This window comes from Stegodyphus dumicola, chromosome 2 (genome assembly GCF_044657685.1).
Source record: "Stegodyphus dumicola isolate Sdum_Otavi_A_Nest chromosome 2, ASM4465768v1".
In the NCBI taxonomy this organism is placed as follows: Eukaryota; Metazoa; Arthropoda; class Arachnida; order Araneae; family Eresidae; genus Stegodyphus; species Stegodyphus dumicola.
The window spans coordinates 264247222-264264038 of record NC_140769.1 but is presented as its reverse complement, the minus strand read 5'-3'; the positions used below and the strand labels follow the sequence as shown (position 1 = coordinate 264264038).

The 16817-nt window shown below is 33.6% G+C and overlaps 1 protein-coding gene across 4 annotated transcripts in view; it reads left to right on the top strand.

The window, feature by feature from the left end:
- Positions 1–15901, top strand: part of LOC118182076 (KH homology domain-containing protein 4-like) — a 62350-nt gene extending 46449 nt beyond the window's left edge. For 2 of the 4 annotated variants that reach the window (XM_085812117.1, XM_035351356.2), the window contains exons 15-17: positions 6680–6822; positions 12908–12982; positions 15438–15901. In XM_085812117.1, coding sequence (XP_085668243.1) covers positions 6680–6822; positions 12908–12982; positions 15438–15511 — 292 coding nt within the window. In that variant the 3' untranslated portion in view covers positions 15512–15901. Of the gene's footprint in view, positions 1–4453; positions 4593–6679; positions 6823–12907; positions 12983–15437 lie in introns of those variants that run through there. The other 2 variants (XR_015039855.1, XM_085812118.1) reach the window with 2 other exon arrangements.
- The last annotated feature ends 916 nt before the right edge of the window (positions 15902–16817 follow it).

Below are 16817 nucleotides of genomic sequence, written 5' to 3'. Positions count from 1 at the left end.
CTTTGTGCATGCTAAAATTGCTAGTCTCGCTTTGGAATCTTTGACACGAGTTGGAACCTATAGAAGTTGCTTAGGTATTTTCCGGTACACATTGCCAGAAAGGACCAGTTTCATCACTGTTGTAAATTTGTTGTGGAGATACTTTTAACTATTAAGGTGTTCAGTGAATTTATCTGCAAATAGTTCAGTAGCTGAAGCATTTTTACTCACAATTCTTAATGGCCTTATACCATGACGATTTTTAAATTTGGTTAACCAACCTGTCAAATATGGGCACTCAGTTTTTTTAACTTAATTTTCTAGTGAAATATTTTAGCTTGCACTATAGCATTTGACCCGTCAATGGTACACCCTCGCTGTGACATTGTCTAACCCATTCAATTATCACTTATTTGTGCTTTTCCATGTGAAACAATTTGTCAGAAAAAAAAATTTAATTTTCTTCTATTTAGTTATTCTTTTTAAGATGATTTAAGAACTTCTGTCTTCTTTGGAACTTTTTTTTATAGATTTCAAACTGCTGAATCCACTGCTGTAATGCATTATTTTTTCTTATTTTCATTTTAAAGTAATCAACAAATTATACAAAATAGAACAATGCTTGAAAATTAGCATTCTTTTTTAACCAAAAAAATAAGCATTTCAAATATAGAAATCTAACTTAATGTAGCAGTCCACATTTCACATCAACATGATTGTAAAATTTTGTCAAAACTCCAAATTCCTAGGGAAAGTTAATATAATACAGTCAAAAGTCGTTAATCCGGACTCGTCGGGACTTCGGCGAATCCGGATTATCGATTTTTCCGGATTATAGATCATCAGTTTAAATCTGGTAAGATGGCATGCAGAAATTATAAAATTAAAAATATGAAACCGTAATTTATGAAATAAAGAACAATTATGATCTAAAAGTTATTAAAATTTACAAAAAAAAAAAAAAAAGCTTAATATTTATTTGTTTACTTTATTAAACATTTCTTTCAATGTAAGTTGTTTAAGTTGCTTCGTTTTTTATGTGATAATACATTCTCTTTAATTCTATAAACAGACATAATTTCTTGTTCAGTTACAAAGTTCCGCAGTTCAAGTCCTATAATTGCTGTGTCGAGAATACCGACTAATTTGTCAATCGAAATTTTTTCGTTTTCAATAACCTCTTTCACTTTCTTCGCTATCGGAAGCGAATTATAATGACGAGGAATTTGATTTAAATCATATCAAAGACGGAAATACTACATTTAGTAAGGAATTATAAGCCAAATAAAATAAAAACATCTGCCCTGAAGATAAGGATAGTGCTGACAGATCAACTTCCAATTCATTGCATGCCGCTGCGTTAAAGATAAACAAAATTTAGATAAACAAAGGATATGCCTTTATCCATTTTTTGCAGCTATTCCACTTTTTGTTTAATGGACTTCGAAATATACTTTCGCTTTGTAGATCCTTTATATATTAGTAAATATATATCAGAAATTCTATTTGACATAATCGAAAATTCAAGCTTACTTTTATAAAATTGCTCTAACAGTCTGCAAAAAATAATAAGCCGAATCCAATTCGAAGATTAAGGAACAGCGCAATATGCAACATTAACTGGATTAGATAATTTTAGCTTAGTTTATATCGTCCGTTATACATTAAATGTGCATTTGTAAACGTATTTTGCACACGCGCACACGTGTATTCGCAGCCGTAAAGGTCTTATGCGCATTGACGCATGCGCAGAAAGTTTGTAGCTTTGAGGTCCGGATTATAGATCATTCCGGATTATGGTTGTCCAAATTAACGACTTTTGACTGTAATGGTTTATTAAAAGTAAACTTATAAAAGAGAATTTAGGTAATCTGCAGAATTCATGATTGAGAGTTGGTGCAAATTAGTGAATTTTGGTGACTCTGGGGCATGCCTTCTATGGTTCGTTTACCTTTTCCTTTTTTGTAATTTGTATATTAAATTTGGATCACTTACACATAAATAATTAAGCAAAGTATGCTCATTCCTTGAAAGTTAGTTAATCAGAATTTGCTGTATTCAAAACTGTTGTATTACTTTTTGGCTTGCTTAAGATGAAAGAACCTCCCCTCCCTCCATCTTGTTTGCTGCTAAAATGCTAGAATGAAATATAGGAGCAATGAAAATATTCAATTTCAATAACATAATTATATTTTTGGAGTAGTTTTTAGTAATAATGAGGATTGATCTTTTGTAGAGAAATTGATTATTAGGTGAGTATGAGCTTATAACAAATATTTAATATAGACTCTTAAATGTCTAGATCAGGGCTGGGTAAAAGCTGGCCCGTAGAACAAGTATGGTCTTTACACTTGCTTAATTCAACCCATTATGAAATCCTGTGCAGCGACATTTTCATCTCTATCCTACCCGATTTTTTACGCTTTTGAAATCAGCAACAGGAATATGCATCTATTAGGTCCCATTTTTAGTGTATGTGGTGAAACTGCAAATTATCCGTAACCCAATCATACGTCGTCTCATTCTAAGAAAAGCTATAAAACAATTGATTACCACCAACTGAAGGATGAAAAGCAGTTGTGGGGCATTCTGCTCAATTCTAGCTTCATTGTTCATCCTGCAAGAAATACGTTTGCTGATTAAACTCGCATAGTTTGACAAATGGCTGCCAAATTTGTGCATATAGAAGAAATTAGGCATTCACAAACGCATGAAATGCTATTTTAAAGTGTAATTTTTTTTTAAAACTTTCTATCATGGAGGTATGTTTTCCTTACCACATCCTGACAAACAATAAGGGCATTGCGAAAGATCGCCATTCAAACAGTATCACACCTTGTGATGGCCCTGCCCGCATAATGCACTAAAAAAGGACCTTTTTGACCCATCCAGATATAGATATTTTCACTGAAGAAATTGGCCATTTTTTTTTTAGTCTATGAAGTGATCTGTGGATTTCATCTATATAATCAATAACTTTATGTACAAAGGTCGATCAAAAAATAATGCACGATCCACTGTGATCGAATTCCTGTACAATTCTACTTGATGTAGCAGTCTGCATTTCACATCAATATGATACAAAGGATGTAACTTGGTAACATCGATTCACAGTAAGTTGCTGCCTGTGTGTGGGGACAACACAGTGAAGCGAAGTTATGTGTGTTGATAGCTTCGAAGATTTTGCCGAGGCAATTGCAACATCTGTGACCAGCCACGATCAAACGCCGTAACTGATTAAAACACATCAGTCATTGAAGAATTCATCCAAAAATTATAAATGTACCACAGCAAGACAGGGCATAAGGTATGGGGAAATGATCTGTGTTAAGCCTTATACAATGGGGGGGGGGTTAGGGTACAGAAAAATGTTTATTTGCTGAGTCCCACTGCTCTCGACAAGGGAAATGATGCATATCAGGAAAAACCTTTTTGTGGGTCTTATGCTAAGTTTTTTAAGGGGTTGTGCAGAATATTTTCATGCACCTTCTCATGTAACAAAACATAGTTGATTTTTCATTACAAAAGCAAAAGGTATTGATGGAGTGGTCATGTTTTTGTGTCATGGATGACTGTAGTACTGAAAAGCAAATGGATCATATATAAATGGACATTCTCAAAAGACAACTGCCAATTTCTTTAGTGCATACCATTATAGACTTACAGTAGATTATGCATTATATCTAATTAAATATTAATCTATTTTACATCTGGATAATATTATAAATAGTTCACTAACCTGAATCATGCATTAAAAAGTGAATTTAAGTTGATTGGGAGTTCCAAAATGGTGTCATTGCAGGGTGCAAAAAACTAGCTCTAGGTTACACATTTCAAGGTTGTTGACTGCAGAATGCCATCCAGATGATGGTGCAATGGTAGCAGTGGAAGATATATTAATAATAATAATAAAAAAAAAGAGGGGCATTTTTTATTTTGGGTGATCGTAGTCGGTTTCAAGTTTAAATATAGGTTTTAAAATAAGTGGATTGAAGATAAGTTTTACTGCAGAAATTTACTTAGCATTATATTTCCTGTTTGCTAAATTTCATTGGTTAACAGTACAAGGGTAATTTGTTTTAATATATAAGGGTAATTCTTTTCAACTTTCAATGGACCATAAAAAAAAGAGAAGAATAACGAATAAAAGTAATTTATTACCAAAAGTGCTATATGAACATGCTTACTTTTTGACGAAATCACTGTAAAGTTTCGGATTTTTGGTACCGGTGACAAGATTTCCGATCTCCTCTTTGAAGAACATTGCAACATGTGATGGGACATCGACCTGGAATATCGTTTTTAAGTTTCCTCCCCTTCTTGGATCATTGGCTTCTTAGCCAGTTCTTTAGTTCAGGGAAGAGATGAAATTCTTTGCTTAATCCGGGCTATTCTGAAGCAGATTAAATGGAATGTGTATTGTCATCTAGCCCAGACTTAGCACTAATAATTTTTATCTCTTTCCTGGATATAGATTTCAAGCCAATGAGGAGTTTCAAAACAATGTTTGGGCTCATCTTGCATCACTAGTGGCAACATTCTTCAAAGCGGGGATCAAAAAGCCCATCCACCAGTATGGAAAACCATCACCCATATATACCGGTGATTTTGTTGAAAAGTAACCATGTTTTTACATAACTTTTGTTCTTTACTTTTTTCTTTTAATGGCCCATCGGAGGTAGAAAAAAGGGGGCCTCATCTAGTGTCCAAGAAGATCCCATACCCCTAGATTTGAGTATCACAGAGAGCAATTATTGGTGTAATTTTAGTTTTGATATTTTTGTAGTATTTGCAATTTTGGTTTCAAGATAAATATGTAAATAGACTTCTTTAAATTATACATATTGCAGAAGTGGTTAATACTTCAAGGCCAAGAGAAGGGAATCGTGTAGGAATGGTAAGAGTGAACTCCAGCCCATTTTTCTCTTCAGATGTACAATTTCCTTTATAAACAATCTTTAGGCCACTGCATTAAGCATTGATTCTCCAATCCATTAGTTCCCATTCAAATGGTCCCCACCTATTGATTGTGGGAGTCACTTGTCTCAATTCATCACTACAGGACAAGTGAAAAATTGTGTGGAAGAGCCACACAATTTTTCACAATTCAAAGGATAACCGCTTGGATGCTCCATGTCCAGGAGGAGATGGAGATGTATGCATTTGCATGTACAGCACGACAGAGCACATAAAGTTCCACTTGACATATAGTTTGTATACGTAAGAACTAAACAACAGTAAATCCTTGCTGAATGTGGAGGTTATATCATTGATAAATTCCACTTATGTTAAAGTTAACTTTCTATGGAAAAAATGCATTAGATAATGTTTCAGATTACGAAAGTATGTATAATTTAAATAGCCTAAATATTTTTTAATTAAAATAAAAAAAAACAAATGTTAATTGAAAAAAATTATTTTTGCTTAATTAGTATGTTCTAGAATTACTTTATTTATTATTTTTGTATTTTTTACTAATTTTTTTTAGTTATTTATTTATTTAATATGGGTATTTTTGCTTGAGACAGGGATTATTGCAACTCTTTAAAAGTTCACAGTGAGGAGTGTCAAGTTTTTCAATGACTTTCGTAAACTGTCCTCCTCTTTCATCATTTCGGTCAATCTCTATTGCAAAATCAGACTGATCTTTGCCTTTTTTTATCTTTTTTTTAACTTGTAAATTAAAGATGTTTGCTCTATTTTTTCCAGTATCACTGCATTTTCACTATCACTTGGTGTTATAAGATCATCTAGTTCTTAATTCATCATTTCTTAATTAATTCTTGAATGAAAATATACAGTTCCTTCGCCGCAACTGCTTTTGCTGGTTGTACTTTTTCTGTGGTGTCTTTATCAGATGATGATATTTTAAAGTTGTTGATAATTTCTTGCTAGAAGTGATGTCGCCAAGCATTCAGTTTTAATGAATGAAAGTTGAACTTTGTATGAATGAAATTCTAGCATTGGACAAATGAACTGGAAACAATTAAAAAAACACAAATATACGAAATTGTGCTCTGCAAATCTGCACTCAGCAAGGGCTTACTACATAGTACTAAATACTAAAATTGCACTTATTTTACTCTCTATGAAACTCAAACCTAGTTATACAAAGATTGCCAGACACTCTGTAGAAATCAGTATTATAATATGCAGAGTGTATGAGCCAGTTAGTTTTTAGTGACATTTGATGGAGCCTAAAGTGTTGGTTTATAATGCCAGAAAATATGGCACTTGTTACAAATATTTTTGAAATCATTTGCTGTAAACAGCTTTAGCAAAATTAACTTTACATTTAAAAGTTCGAGTTAGATCACGTTCTTGCAGTTTCTGAAAACTTTTTTTAAAATTTAACTAGAATCTGTAATGTGTATCCAAACCATCTGAATTTTTTTTAAAAGAAAAAAAGAAAGTTTTTGGTATCAAAGAATGGGAATGATTTAATTTAGTTTAAGTTAACAGCATTTAAAAATGTAATACGATTATTTACAATGTAATTTTATATTGAACATTTTTCGCAAGCTTTCTGGGGCGGGGTTCCATCATTTACTTTTCTCAGAAGATAGATGCAAAGGCTTCAGCCGACTGAATGCTTTGTAGCGGAAAAACTTTCTTTCAGATGTAAGCAAAGGTATTGGAATAGGTTCGTGATGGTGTTAACCTGGTTTTTTTTTTCTGTTTGTTGTTACTAACACTGTAGCTTGCAGGAGTCTAATGTGAACCCTCCAACAGAGCTGCAGCCCAGGAAAGGATCCACCAAACGTGCTCTTGAAGCTCAAGACAGAGACCTCATGCCTCCCCCCGTCGCCCTTGCGTCAACTCCTTCGTCCAGTGGAAAGCAAGGTAAGGCAGCACGTTTTAGATATGAGATATCTACAGATCATTATTTTGAACCTTATTTTGGGCATATCATGTTACATTAATTATTGTACAATTTATCAGATCATCCCAAAAAAAGATGTTGTTTGAAGTAGATTTTGGAGAAATAAAAAAAATTAACAAGAAGCTAATATGTTTTATGCCATTTCTAAAGAAATTTGCCTGTTTGAATTTGTTTTAGTTCTGTAACTCTCCATTTAAAATTGGCTTTTTCCTCCTTTCTGTCCTAAAAATAGTAACTGCTTAAAATAAATCTATGTAAACTAGATCATATCAAAATTAACCAAATATCATAGGATTTTTTACATGTTGTTGATGATAGCTAGCACTTACATAAATACTTTATCTAATAAAATTTCAATTTGAACTGACATTTTTTAATTGACAGCCAGTCGAAAAATTTGCAAACTATAACTCAAATCATTTTGAACCCAACTTTTCAATCTTAATTTAAAATGTTTCTCAATGAGAATAAAAATATTAGAAATATTTAATTGGCCACTATGTCTGCAACTACTTTTTGCCATCAGCATATCTAATCATTATGTACCTAAAAGCACTAATTAAAGTAGAAATATAACTTAAGAAATAAGTAATTAATAGGTTGTCCCCTGCACAGCAAGTGACTTTACTTCTCTAGCTTAAAATTCCAGCATTCTTACTTATAACACCTCTAAAAAAAATGTTTGAGCTATCAAACTTTCATGTAGAACAGACCTGCCATGCTTAGACAGAATACGGAATTCTTTTAGATAGTGATGGACAGTTGAGGATGATGATTTAACCTCTTTTCAATAGTTGAACATAGATTTGATAGAACATGTCATTCTCAAAAAAATGTTGGCATCTTTTGATCTAAGGTTGTTAAAATTTAGGGAACCACCATTATTGGCACTCAGTATTCACATACTCTTCTTCTACATGTTTTACAGCTTTTGTGACACTACAATTCAAAGTCCGTAATGTGGACTCGTCGGGACTTTGGCGATTCCAGATTGGGTTTTTTCCGGATTATAGATCATTAATTTAAATCTGGTAAGATGGCATGCAGAAATTATACTATTAAAAATATGAAACTGTAATTTATGAAATAAAAAGCATTTATGATCTAAAAAATATCAAATTTTACAATAATAATAATAATAATAATAATAATAATAATAATTTGTTTATGGTGCAAAAGCAAAGTTTAAAGTTATAGAAAACATTTAGCAGAAATAGCAATAGAAATTCCCTAAGATTATGCACTGTGCAGACATAGATGGCAAAAATTTTAAACTTAACCAATTTATTAACAATATATATAGAAATAAAAATACAGTAAATAAATTTGATCAATACCAGAAACTTAAAGGGTGTAACATAATCATTGTCAAAAAAAATCACACTCAGTTAACTATTCATTAACCCCAAGGGTTTTTTTCTTTAAAGAATATTACACTATTAATGATACAGTAAATATATTACCTGTTCTATGAATGTTGATATTCAATACGCGAAAACCACAGAACAAAACTATGTAGTTAATTTGAATTTCACTTGACTAAAAATAGGTCTATGCTTTTGGCCCAGAAGGCACCTGAATAATTAAATTAAACCTTGAATGCACTTGAATTAGTGAATTGGTAAATGCCGCTGAGTGCAGTTGCTCACGGGAAATCACAGCTTGGAAAAACATTGCCACTAGACCTGAAAAACACTTGTGTTAACTATGCCGCCTTCAGCAGTTGCTCACTGGTTAACATACATCGTTTTACTTACCTGTTAAATTTTTTGGCTAGCAATGAAGCACTTCTAGTGCTGTTTTGTGTGCCATAGTGCATTTATCCATGTAATGAGTAGACATGACTAGAGTACTTTACGCATTCCAGAATTTTACTTGATATTGCATCCAAAAACTAATGAGCATTGTGGCATCCTTAATTGTGTTAAGGATGCCACAACTTGAGATTTATTGCCGCTCAATCTTGGAAAACAGGATGCCGCCCACTGCAGTTGATAACTGGGAACCACAACTTGAGATTTGATGCTGCTTAGCCATGGAAACAGGATGCCACCCACTGCAGTTGCTCACCGGAAACCATAACTTGAGATTTGACATCGCTTAACCTTGGAAACAGGGCGGCAGTTGATCACCGGGAACCGCAGCTTGGAATTGGATGTTGCTCAATCTTAGAAAAGCCAACATGGCCCTGAACCTCGGTAATTAGCGCTGGATGACACGCATCGCAATAACGTCTTCCAATGAACGCTGGAACAGCACACCAGAAGCAATGGAAACATGAACAAAGGGCTTAAGCCAACTCCAACTCCAACTGGCTTTATTTGCCGCAATTAACCTGCGAAATTGCAGGTTGTGTTCTGGCTATCGAACTTTGGTGTTTCTAGGAGCGCTGCAGGTAAGGAAATGCCGAACGTAGTTCTCATGGAGACAGGATAGCAGATGCAGGGGGTGTGACCAATGTCACGTGATGGGCAATAAGACATCTGGTTGGCGATGAGGTATCCAGGCATCGTAGCGCTGTAAATCTGAAGTTTTACAATAGTTATACATAAAATAGTACTAAATTTAGTTCATAAAAGGTGTGTGTTGCAGTCATAAATGCAGAAAATAAAATACGATTCCAAAAAGTATAATAGTATATACAGGAAAAATATAAGTAATATCTTGTGGGCGTGGCTGTGTGTATGTGTCACATGATCATCCGGCTAAGATTTCTAAACATCATTATTTACAAGTCAAATAAGTTTTCAGATTACTACATACTAAAAACACAAATTATGTTGGAAAATCCTGGTTTCCACTGAGTAGAAAAGCGGCATATGGACGGAGGTGCCTGTACTCATGTAAAATTTCATAGTGAAATGGATTGAAAATGTCCATATGTTGGCACTCCTTAGCGGCGTCATAAAATGCCATGTTAGTTCTTCTTAAATATTCTACTATTGTATCCATTTTTAAATCTTCATGGAGACGTTTGTTCTTCACATACGGGTGTGCAATTGTGATAATTCTTAAAAATCAGTTTTGCACAAACTTGTAATTTTTGGATTTCACCCTTCGTAGCAGTAGTCCATGCTGGCGAAGCGTACGTCATGATGGGTCGGATTGTGGCTAGATAAATAAGTCGTTTCTTGTCCAACGAAAGTTTTGAATATTTCCCTATCATGGGATATAAACATTTCATGACTTTAATCGCTTTATCCCTGATTTGTTGGATGTGATGCTGCCATGTGAGCTTGTCGTTGATGGTGATGCCCAGATATTTGGCTTGTTTCACGATAGGCACAGCCTCGTTGAAAAGATAAACACTTTGCCTGATCGGAACATTTTTCTTCCTTTTCCTTATGAGTAGGAGCTGCGATTTTTGAGCGTTAATTCGTATCTTCCAATATCCACACCATTGTTCTATGGAGGGAATAGTGTCTTGGGGTTTCCGAATAGCATGATTGATGTTAGCAGACTTCACTGTCAAGGCAGTGTCGTCTACATAACAGGCTAACATAGAACTATGATTTAAATGTAATCTCGGAAAGTCTGAAACGTAGAATAGATAGAGTATAGGGCCAGTCACAGAACCCTGTGGAACACCGCTAGTCATTATTTTAGTGCTGGATAATTCATTTTTTACCGAGACTCTGAATGTCCGATCCCTGATAAAAGAATGGATTAGCAGAATGAGTTCTCTGTCTAGTTGAAGGTCAATTAATTTAGCTATTAAGCCCTCATGCCAGACGCGGTTGAATGCTTTCGCCACTTCTAGCATGAGTATAGCAATATTAAGTTTGCAGTGCAGAGCTTCACCAGCGAATTCAGTTATTCGGACAAGTTGCTTCGTTGTTGAGAGGTGGGCACGGAACCCAAATTGTTCCGGCGGAAGATGCTGAAAATAGGTTTCAGTCTGTTCAGGATAATTCTTTCAAAAATTTTGTCTAAGCCCTGCAGTAGACTAATAGGACGATATCCATCTGGTCGGGTGTGATCTTTGGCCGGTTTAGGTAGTAAAATAATTTTAGCAATTTTCCAAGGTGTTGGAAAGTAAGAAAGAGCAAGACAAGCATTAAAAATACTTGTCAGGCTGTAGATGATGTTATGCGGCAAATTTTTAACTGCTGTATTGCTGATTTCATCAATTCCTGGAGATTTCTTTTGTCTCAGGTATTTGATAATATTAGTCGTTTCAGTAGGAGTGGCATATTTAATCGAAAGTCTGGCTGATGGGGCGTTGAGCCAATCCCTTACTCGTAGGAGGGTCATTAATTCGAAATCAGAGTCATTTGGCCAATCATTTGTGGAGAACTGTTCTTGGAGGTGTGCCGCGAAGATTTCTGCCTTTTTCCTGATTGGAAACGGCAATATTACCTCTGTCATAGAGGGGTCGATTACTTAAGTCAGAGCGATGCGAGATACTTATACATGAAGTAGAACATGACGTCGTCTCATGGCAGCCAATCAGCTGTCGGCACGACTCAGCTTTCCAGATGACGTAACCTCGAGTATCGTTTTTGCATCTTAATTAGGCTGGAACAGTCCGTTCTTAATACAAACAGTGACAGTGGAAAAGAAGTAATTGCTGTATCCCTTTAAAATAAAACTAAACCTTATGTAAAAGTTAGAATTATTTCAAGGAGGAGAGATGATGCAGAAAAAGGTTTACAATAAGTCATATTTTCAACAGTTTACTTCATTAAACATTTCAACGTGCGCATGCGTAAAGCATATGTGCGTAATGTATGCGCATGCTTAAAGTTTGTGGCTTTGAGGTCCGGATTATGGACTTTGTACTGTATTATTTTTTTTTTTACTTCACTGTGCAAGTTATTGTAATTGTGAAAAATTTCCCGTATCATATTTTGATCACTCTTGTATCCCATTTGAACCTCCCTTTTCTTTTCATGTTATGTATTTACGGATAAGGACTCTTTTTTTTTCCAGATTGGATTCTAAAATTGATTTGAAATGAATTCAGAAGAGATATTTGTACGTATAAAAAATTATGTATGTATCTTGCGTAACTCAAAAATGAGTTGCCATAAAATACTGAAATTTTGTATACGGGACTGCTGTAACATCTAGATGTGCATCTTCCTTTTTCTTTACAATAGGCTGCACCAGACATTATAAATTTATTGGTGCCATTGAGAATAAAGCATTGATTTTTTTTTTTAAAACTATGACACTGATAGCAAATATTGTAATAAGCTCCAGTGAACTATTCTTTGGCCATGAATGAGACTTTAATGCAAACCAAGCACGAGCCTCGAATTTGTGTAAAATTGTGTGTGAAGCATTCAGCGGTCTAAAATCAATAAGAGGATGTCAATACAGAGTATGTACTTTTTACTTCCATGAATCACACTATTCAAATTCTTAATCTGTCAAGATGATGTAACACTTCATGGCTACATCACCTTGTGTGGGAAGCATTCAGCGGTCTAAAATCAATAAGAGGACGTCAATACAGAGTATGTACTTTTTACTTCCATGAATCACACTATTCAAATTCTTAATCTGTCAAGATGATGTAACACTTCATGGCTACATCACCTTGATCACACATGACACTTCCACTGAATAGGCAAATGGTTTTGTATACAATTTGTTATGTATTTATTAATTTTAACAAAATAATGTGTTAAATGTTATTTCGAGGTAATTTTATTTTTCACTTAAGACCTATAAACCTTAAGAGATTATTTTTGAATTGTATAAATTCTAAGTGATTTTAAAATGAGCAACTGTTATGCCTGTCGCCAAAAAAATTTTAGCATCTTGCAACCACTATTTTAAGCTTTCTTGTACCGATAAGCTTTATGCATGCTATTATAGCCAGGTGTTCTGTTCAAGATAACTCCAGGGGAGGAAACATTTCTAGAAAATGTGTGGTGTTGTGCTTCGCATGCCAAGTTACAATACCAGCTTAACTGGCACGCCCCTCTCACTACTCTATATGTTGCTGCCATCCTTTGTCCATTACTTTTCCCAGAAAAAAAAAAAAAAAGTATGCCAGTTTATGAGTCTTGTAGTATATTCAGTTGTTCTTTATAGCTACCGAGAAGCCGTCTGTGGAAACAGAAGAACCTGTAAAGAAAAAAGCAAAAGGAGCTTTAGGTGGCATAGCCTGTAAGTATAAACATATGAAATTAGATAAATAATTATTTTTGTATAGGAGGTATGATTGTTATATTATATTCCAATGATATTGAATTGATGAAGAAGTTGAAGCCATACAACGTGGGTATTTCTCTCAAGTTTCAATTGTGCTGACTGCATAAGATTTTCATAATTCTCATGCAAATAAACGTGGATCAATTTCCTTCAAAAGTGCTCAGTAAAGATACACAGTCCTTGTTTGGTTTGCTGTTTTCAAATCAGTTTGAAATCTTAAGATTTTGACAACTAATATTGAGTTAAATCTGTTACCCTCCTGTAATTATTACTTTATGTGGAGTTTCCATAATTCACTCTATTTTTATTTTCTTCAGTAAGATTTTATACATGCTTCTCATTATTTAATGTCCATTTACTAAATTATTTCTTATTTTTAAATGTGAGAGAACAGTAATGCTATAGGCAAACAGTATTGGTATAAGGCAATGACCTTTATTAAATTACTCTGTACTTTTAAATTTGAATGATTGTTGGTGATGTCAAATTTGTAATATCTTTTACTAAATAATTCCTTATTTTAAAATTTGAATGGACATTATTATTACTGGTGTAACCATATCTAGTCCTTATAATTAAATTATTCTTTAAATCTGTATGAACAATGTTGGTGTAAGGATTTCCAGTTCCACTTCTAATAAATTATTCCTTATTTTTAAATTTCAGTGAACATTATTGGGGTAACAATTTCTAGCGCCTTTTGTCAAGCTGTTATTCTGATATAAGTGTTATCGCTGTACTAGTGCATTGTAATGGGTTAATTCTTTTCAAATTTGAACGAATATTATTGGTATAAGGATTTCTAATGCCCTTTATTAAATTATTCCTTGTGTTTAAATTTGAATGAGTGTTACTGGTAGAAGTTTCTGATTTACCTATCTGTTATTTTTCTTCCAAATCTGAATGAAGGTTTTTTGTGTAAGGATTTGTGTGTATTTTATTAAACTACTAGCTGTTACCCATTGTGCATCGCAGTGCTACTTAAGGAAAGAAACTGTTTTAATTCTGTTTGTTAAAGGGCTTCTGGATACACAATACACTTTGTTTTTTTGTTTAGTGCGTGCATAAACAAATCAGATGTTCTGATGCGCAAACAGGCCACATACCCGAAAGCATGGATTTTCCAAAGTTAGTCCAATTGTTGCTGTGCTTGTTAATGATCGTTGCAAATGTGAATTGCGCCAAAAACTACAAATGTTTAAATTTGAATGGCATATCTGTCAGAATCATTGGGATATATAGTAACAGTGCAATCTTTTCCTTTAAATTTTCCATTTAAAACTGTAGCTTTGATTCTAATATTCATCACTGTTTCACTGAAAGTCTGGTACCATTGCAAAGTCGTGGTAAATTGATGTTTTGGAAAGGAATGATAGGCACATGAATTTTCGATGCCTGGAAACAAATAAAGTGCATTTAAGAATTCAGTGGGATAAATGACAAATTCTTCTTAATTCATTACAGTATCAATGGAATTATATGTTGTCGCTTTGCCTGGTATCTCATTTTGAATGCTGAAATTGATGGCATTGACATGGTTGTTTTTGACAGCTAATATGCACTGATCCATTGATGACTTTTGTAATTCTGTGCAATATTTAGGTGATAATTTTGTGAATCAGTTCATCTGTGGTTGCTGTAATTTTACAGAAGTTTGTTGGCAATGTGATGCATTGTGTGGATTGGATTCATCAATTGCCATTTTCCCATTCTCAGTATCCAAAACTTGTTTTTTAAAACATTCAGTGGATGCATCATGTTGTAGTGTACATGCATATTGGTCTTCTGTATCTATTAAGTCTATTTCTATATGTGTTGCCATAAACCTGGTGATTTGATATATGCAGAAAGTTCATCAGGTGTTCAACATGGTATAACTGTCACAGTTTGTCGAAAATCATCAGGCAGCAAAATAAGTATGCTATAAAGAGCTGTTCATTTACTGTTAAATTTTTTAGCTAGCAATGAAGCACTTCCAGTGCTGTTTTGTGTGCCATAGTACATTCATCCATGTAATGAGCAGACATGACTGGACTACTTTATGCATTCCAGAATTTTACTTGATATTGCTTCCAGAAACTAATAAGCATTGTTTACGGGTACCTAAATGTCACAAGGATATACATGCAGATCAGAATTAATTTAGATTTGTCAATGCTATAGAAATAACTTGAATTAGGGTGTTTGTTTTAAATATTTTATTAACACATAACTTTCTTTAATTGAAAACCAATTCAATTATCATCTGCCCAGTAAAATACAATTTTTAATTAAAAGAAAATTAAGGGATGGACATTGGAACATCACTTATTTAAATTTTGATTAATATTTATTTAAAATTTAAATTTTTAAATGTTTTTAACTAACCTATTTAATTTGATTGTAAGCAAATTATTTTTCATGTCTTTAGCTGTCTATGGATCGGATGACTCAGATGAGGAAGAGAATGAGGAACCGGCTTCTGCAACAGCAAAACAACGATAATGACATGACATTTTAGTCCTTCATCATGTATTGCATCCAAAGCCTTTTACAAATGGTATGCATGGTGTCGACGAACTAAGTCAGTGACTATAATAATAATGAAATAATTCTGTAAATATGATATTGCACAAGGAACGAGTTTAAAAATTTAAAAACGAGTCTTAGATAAGTGCCTTTGCTTTTTTCTGGATGTATATAGTTGACTGCTTATAACAAATACAATCCACTTTTTGTGGATTGGCAATGTAAATACTGTAAAGAAAGCTGCTAGCTTCAGTTTACTGTAATTTCTAAGCACATTACAGTTCAAATGTATAAAGTAACAGCTAGTTCTGTTCGTCCTAACAAATTATCATTCTTAAATAAATTTTTATCTGATTTTCACTCTTATTTTTATTGTTAATGGAAGCATTTTTTTTTATTAGTTTCAAATATATTGTTGCAAGCTACAATTGGTTGAAGTATGTTTAAATAATCACTCAGCAGAAGGAAGTTGACCATTTATTACAAAAATTAATGACATACAATGCAATAAATAGCTCAAGCAGAACTCAAGTATTAAGCAATACCTCCTTAGTGCAGAAGAAATGAAAATCCCTTGCTTTGAATTGTGATTCAGCTAATTCTTTGTGAACTACATTCTGACTCTAGGGGCTGTATTTATGTAATATTGCATGGAAACGAGTGTGGTATATTTCCTCCATCAGAAGAATAAAGGAGAAGGCAAATGAAAGACCCTAAATTTCAAAAGATCAAACACTTCAGCAATAAGTAAGGCTATTATGAGCTGGAATGTAAATAATAGAAGTAAAGTGAAAATCATGTGCTTAGCTTTCTTGGGTGTGAGAAAACCTGCCACATCTGGTTAGCTTGACGAAAAATCTGCACAAAATGTATTTCAAATAAAGGGAAAATGGATGAAATGCTAATACAGAAATGCCAATACGAATTGAATCATCTGAATAAAAATAATCAAGGAAATACAATTTACCAATAAACTAGCACTCAGAGGGAAGAGCTATGCACAATAGAGGAAGGAGGTAATGACGCAAATATTTTTTAATGTTATCGCTGAAAAGCTGAAGGGGGGAATACAGTCCCAGCTATCCTTTCTTATTTTGGATTTTCTTGTTATAAAAGCATAAGATAATTACAAAATGAAATTTAAAGTAATTAAATTCTAATATATTCTACATGAGAATTGTGTTCCAGCTAGTTCAATAACCTAAATCAATTATTTTAAAAGTCAATTTGAATGCCTCTTGAAATGGTGCCATCATACACTGCAACAATCACCTCAAAACAC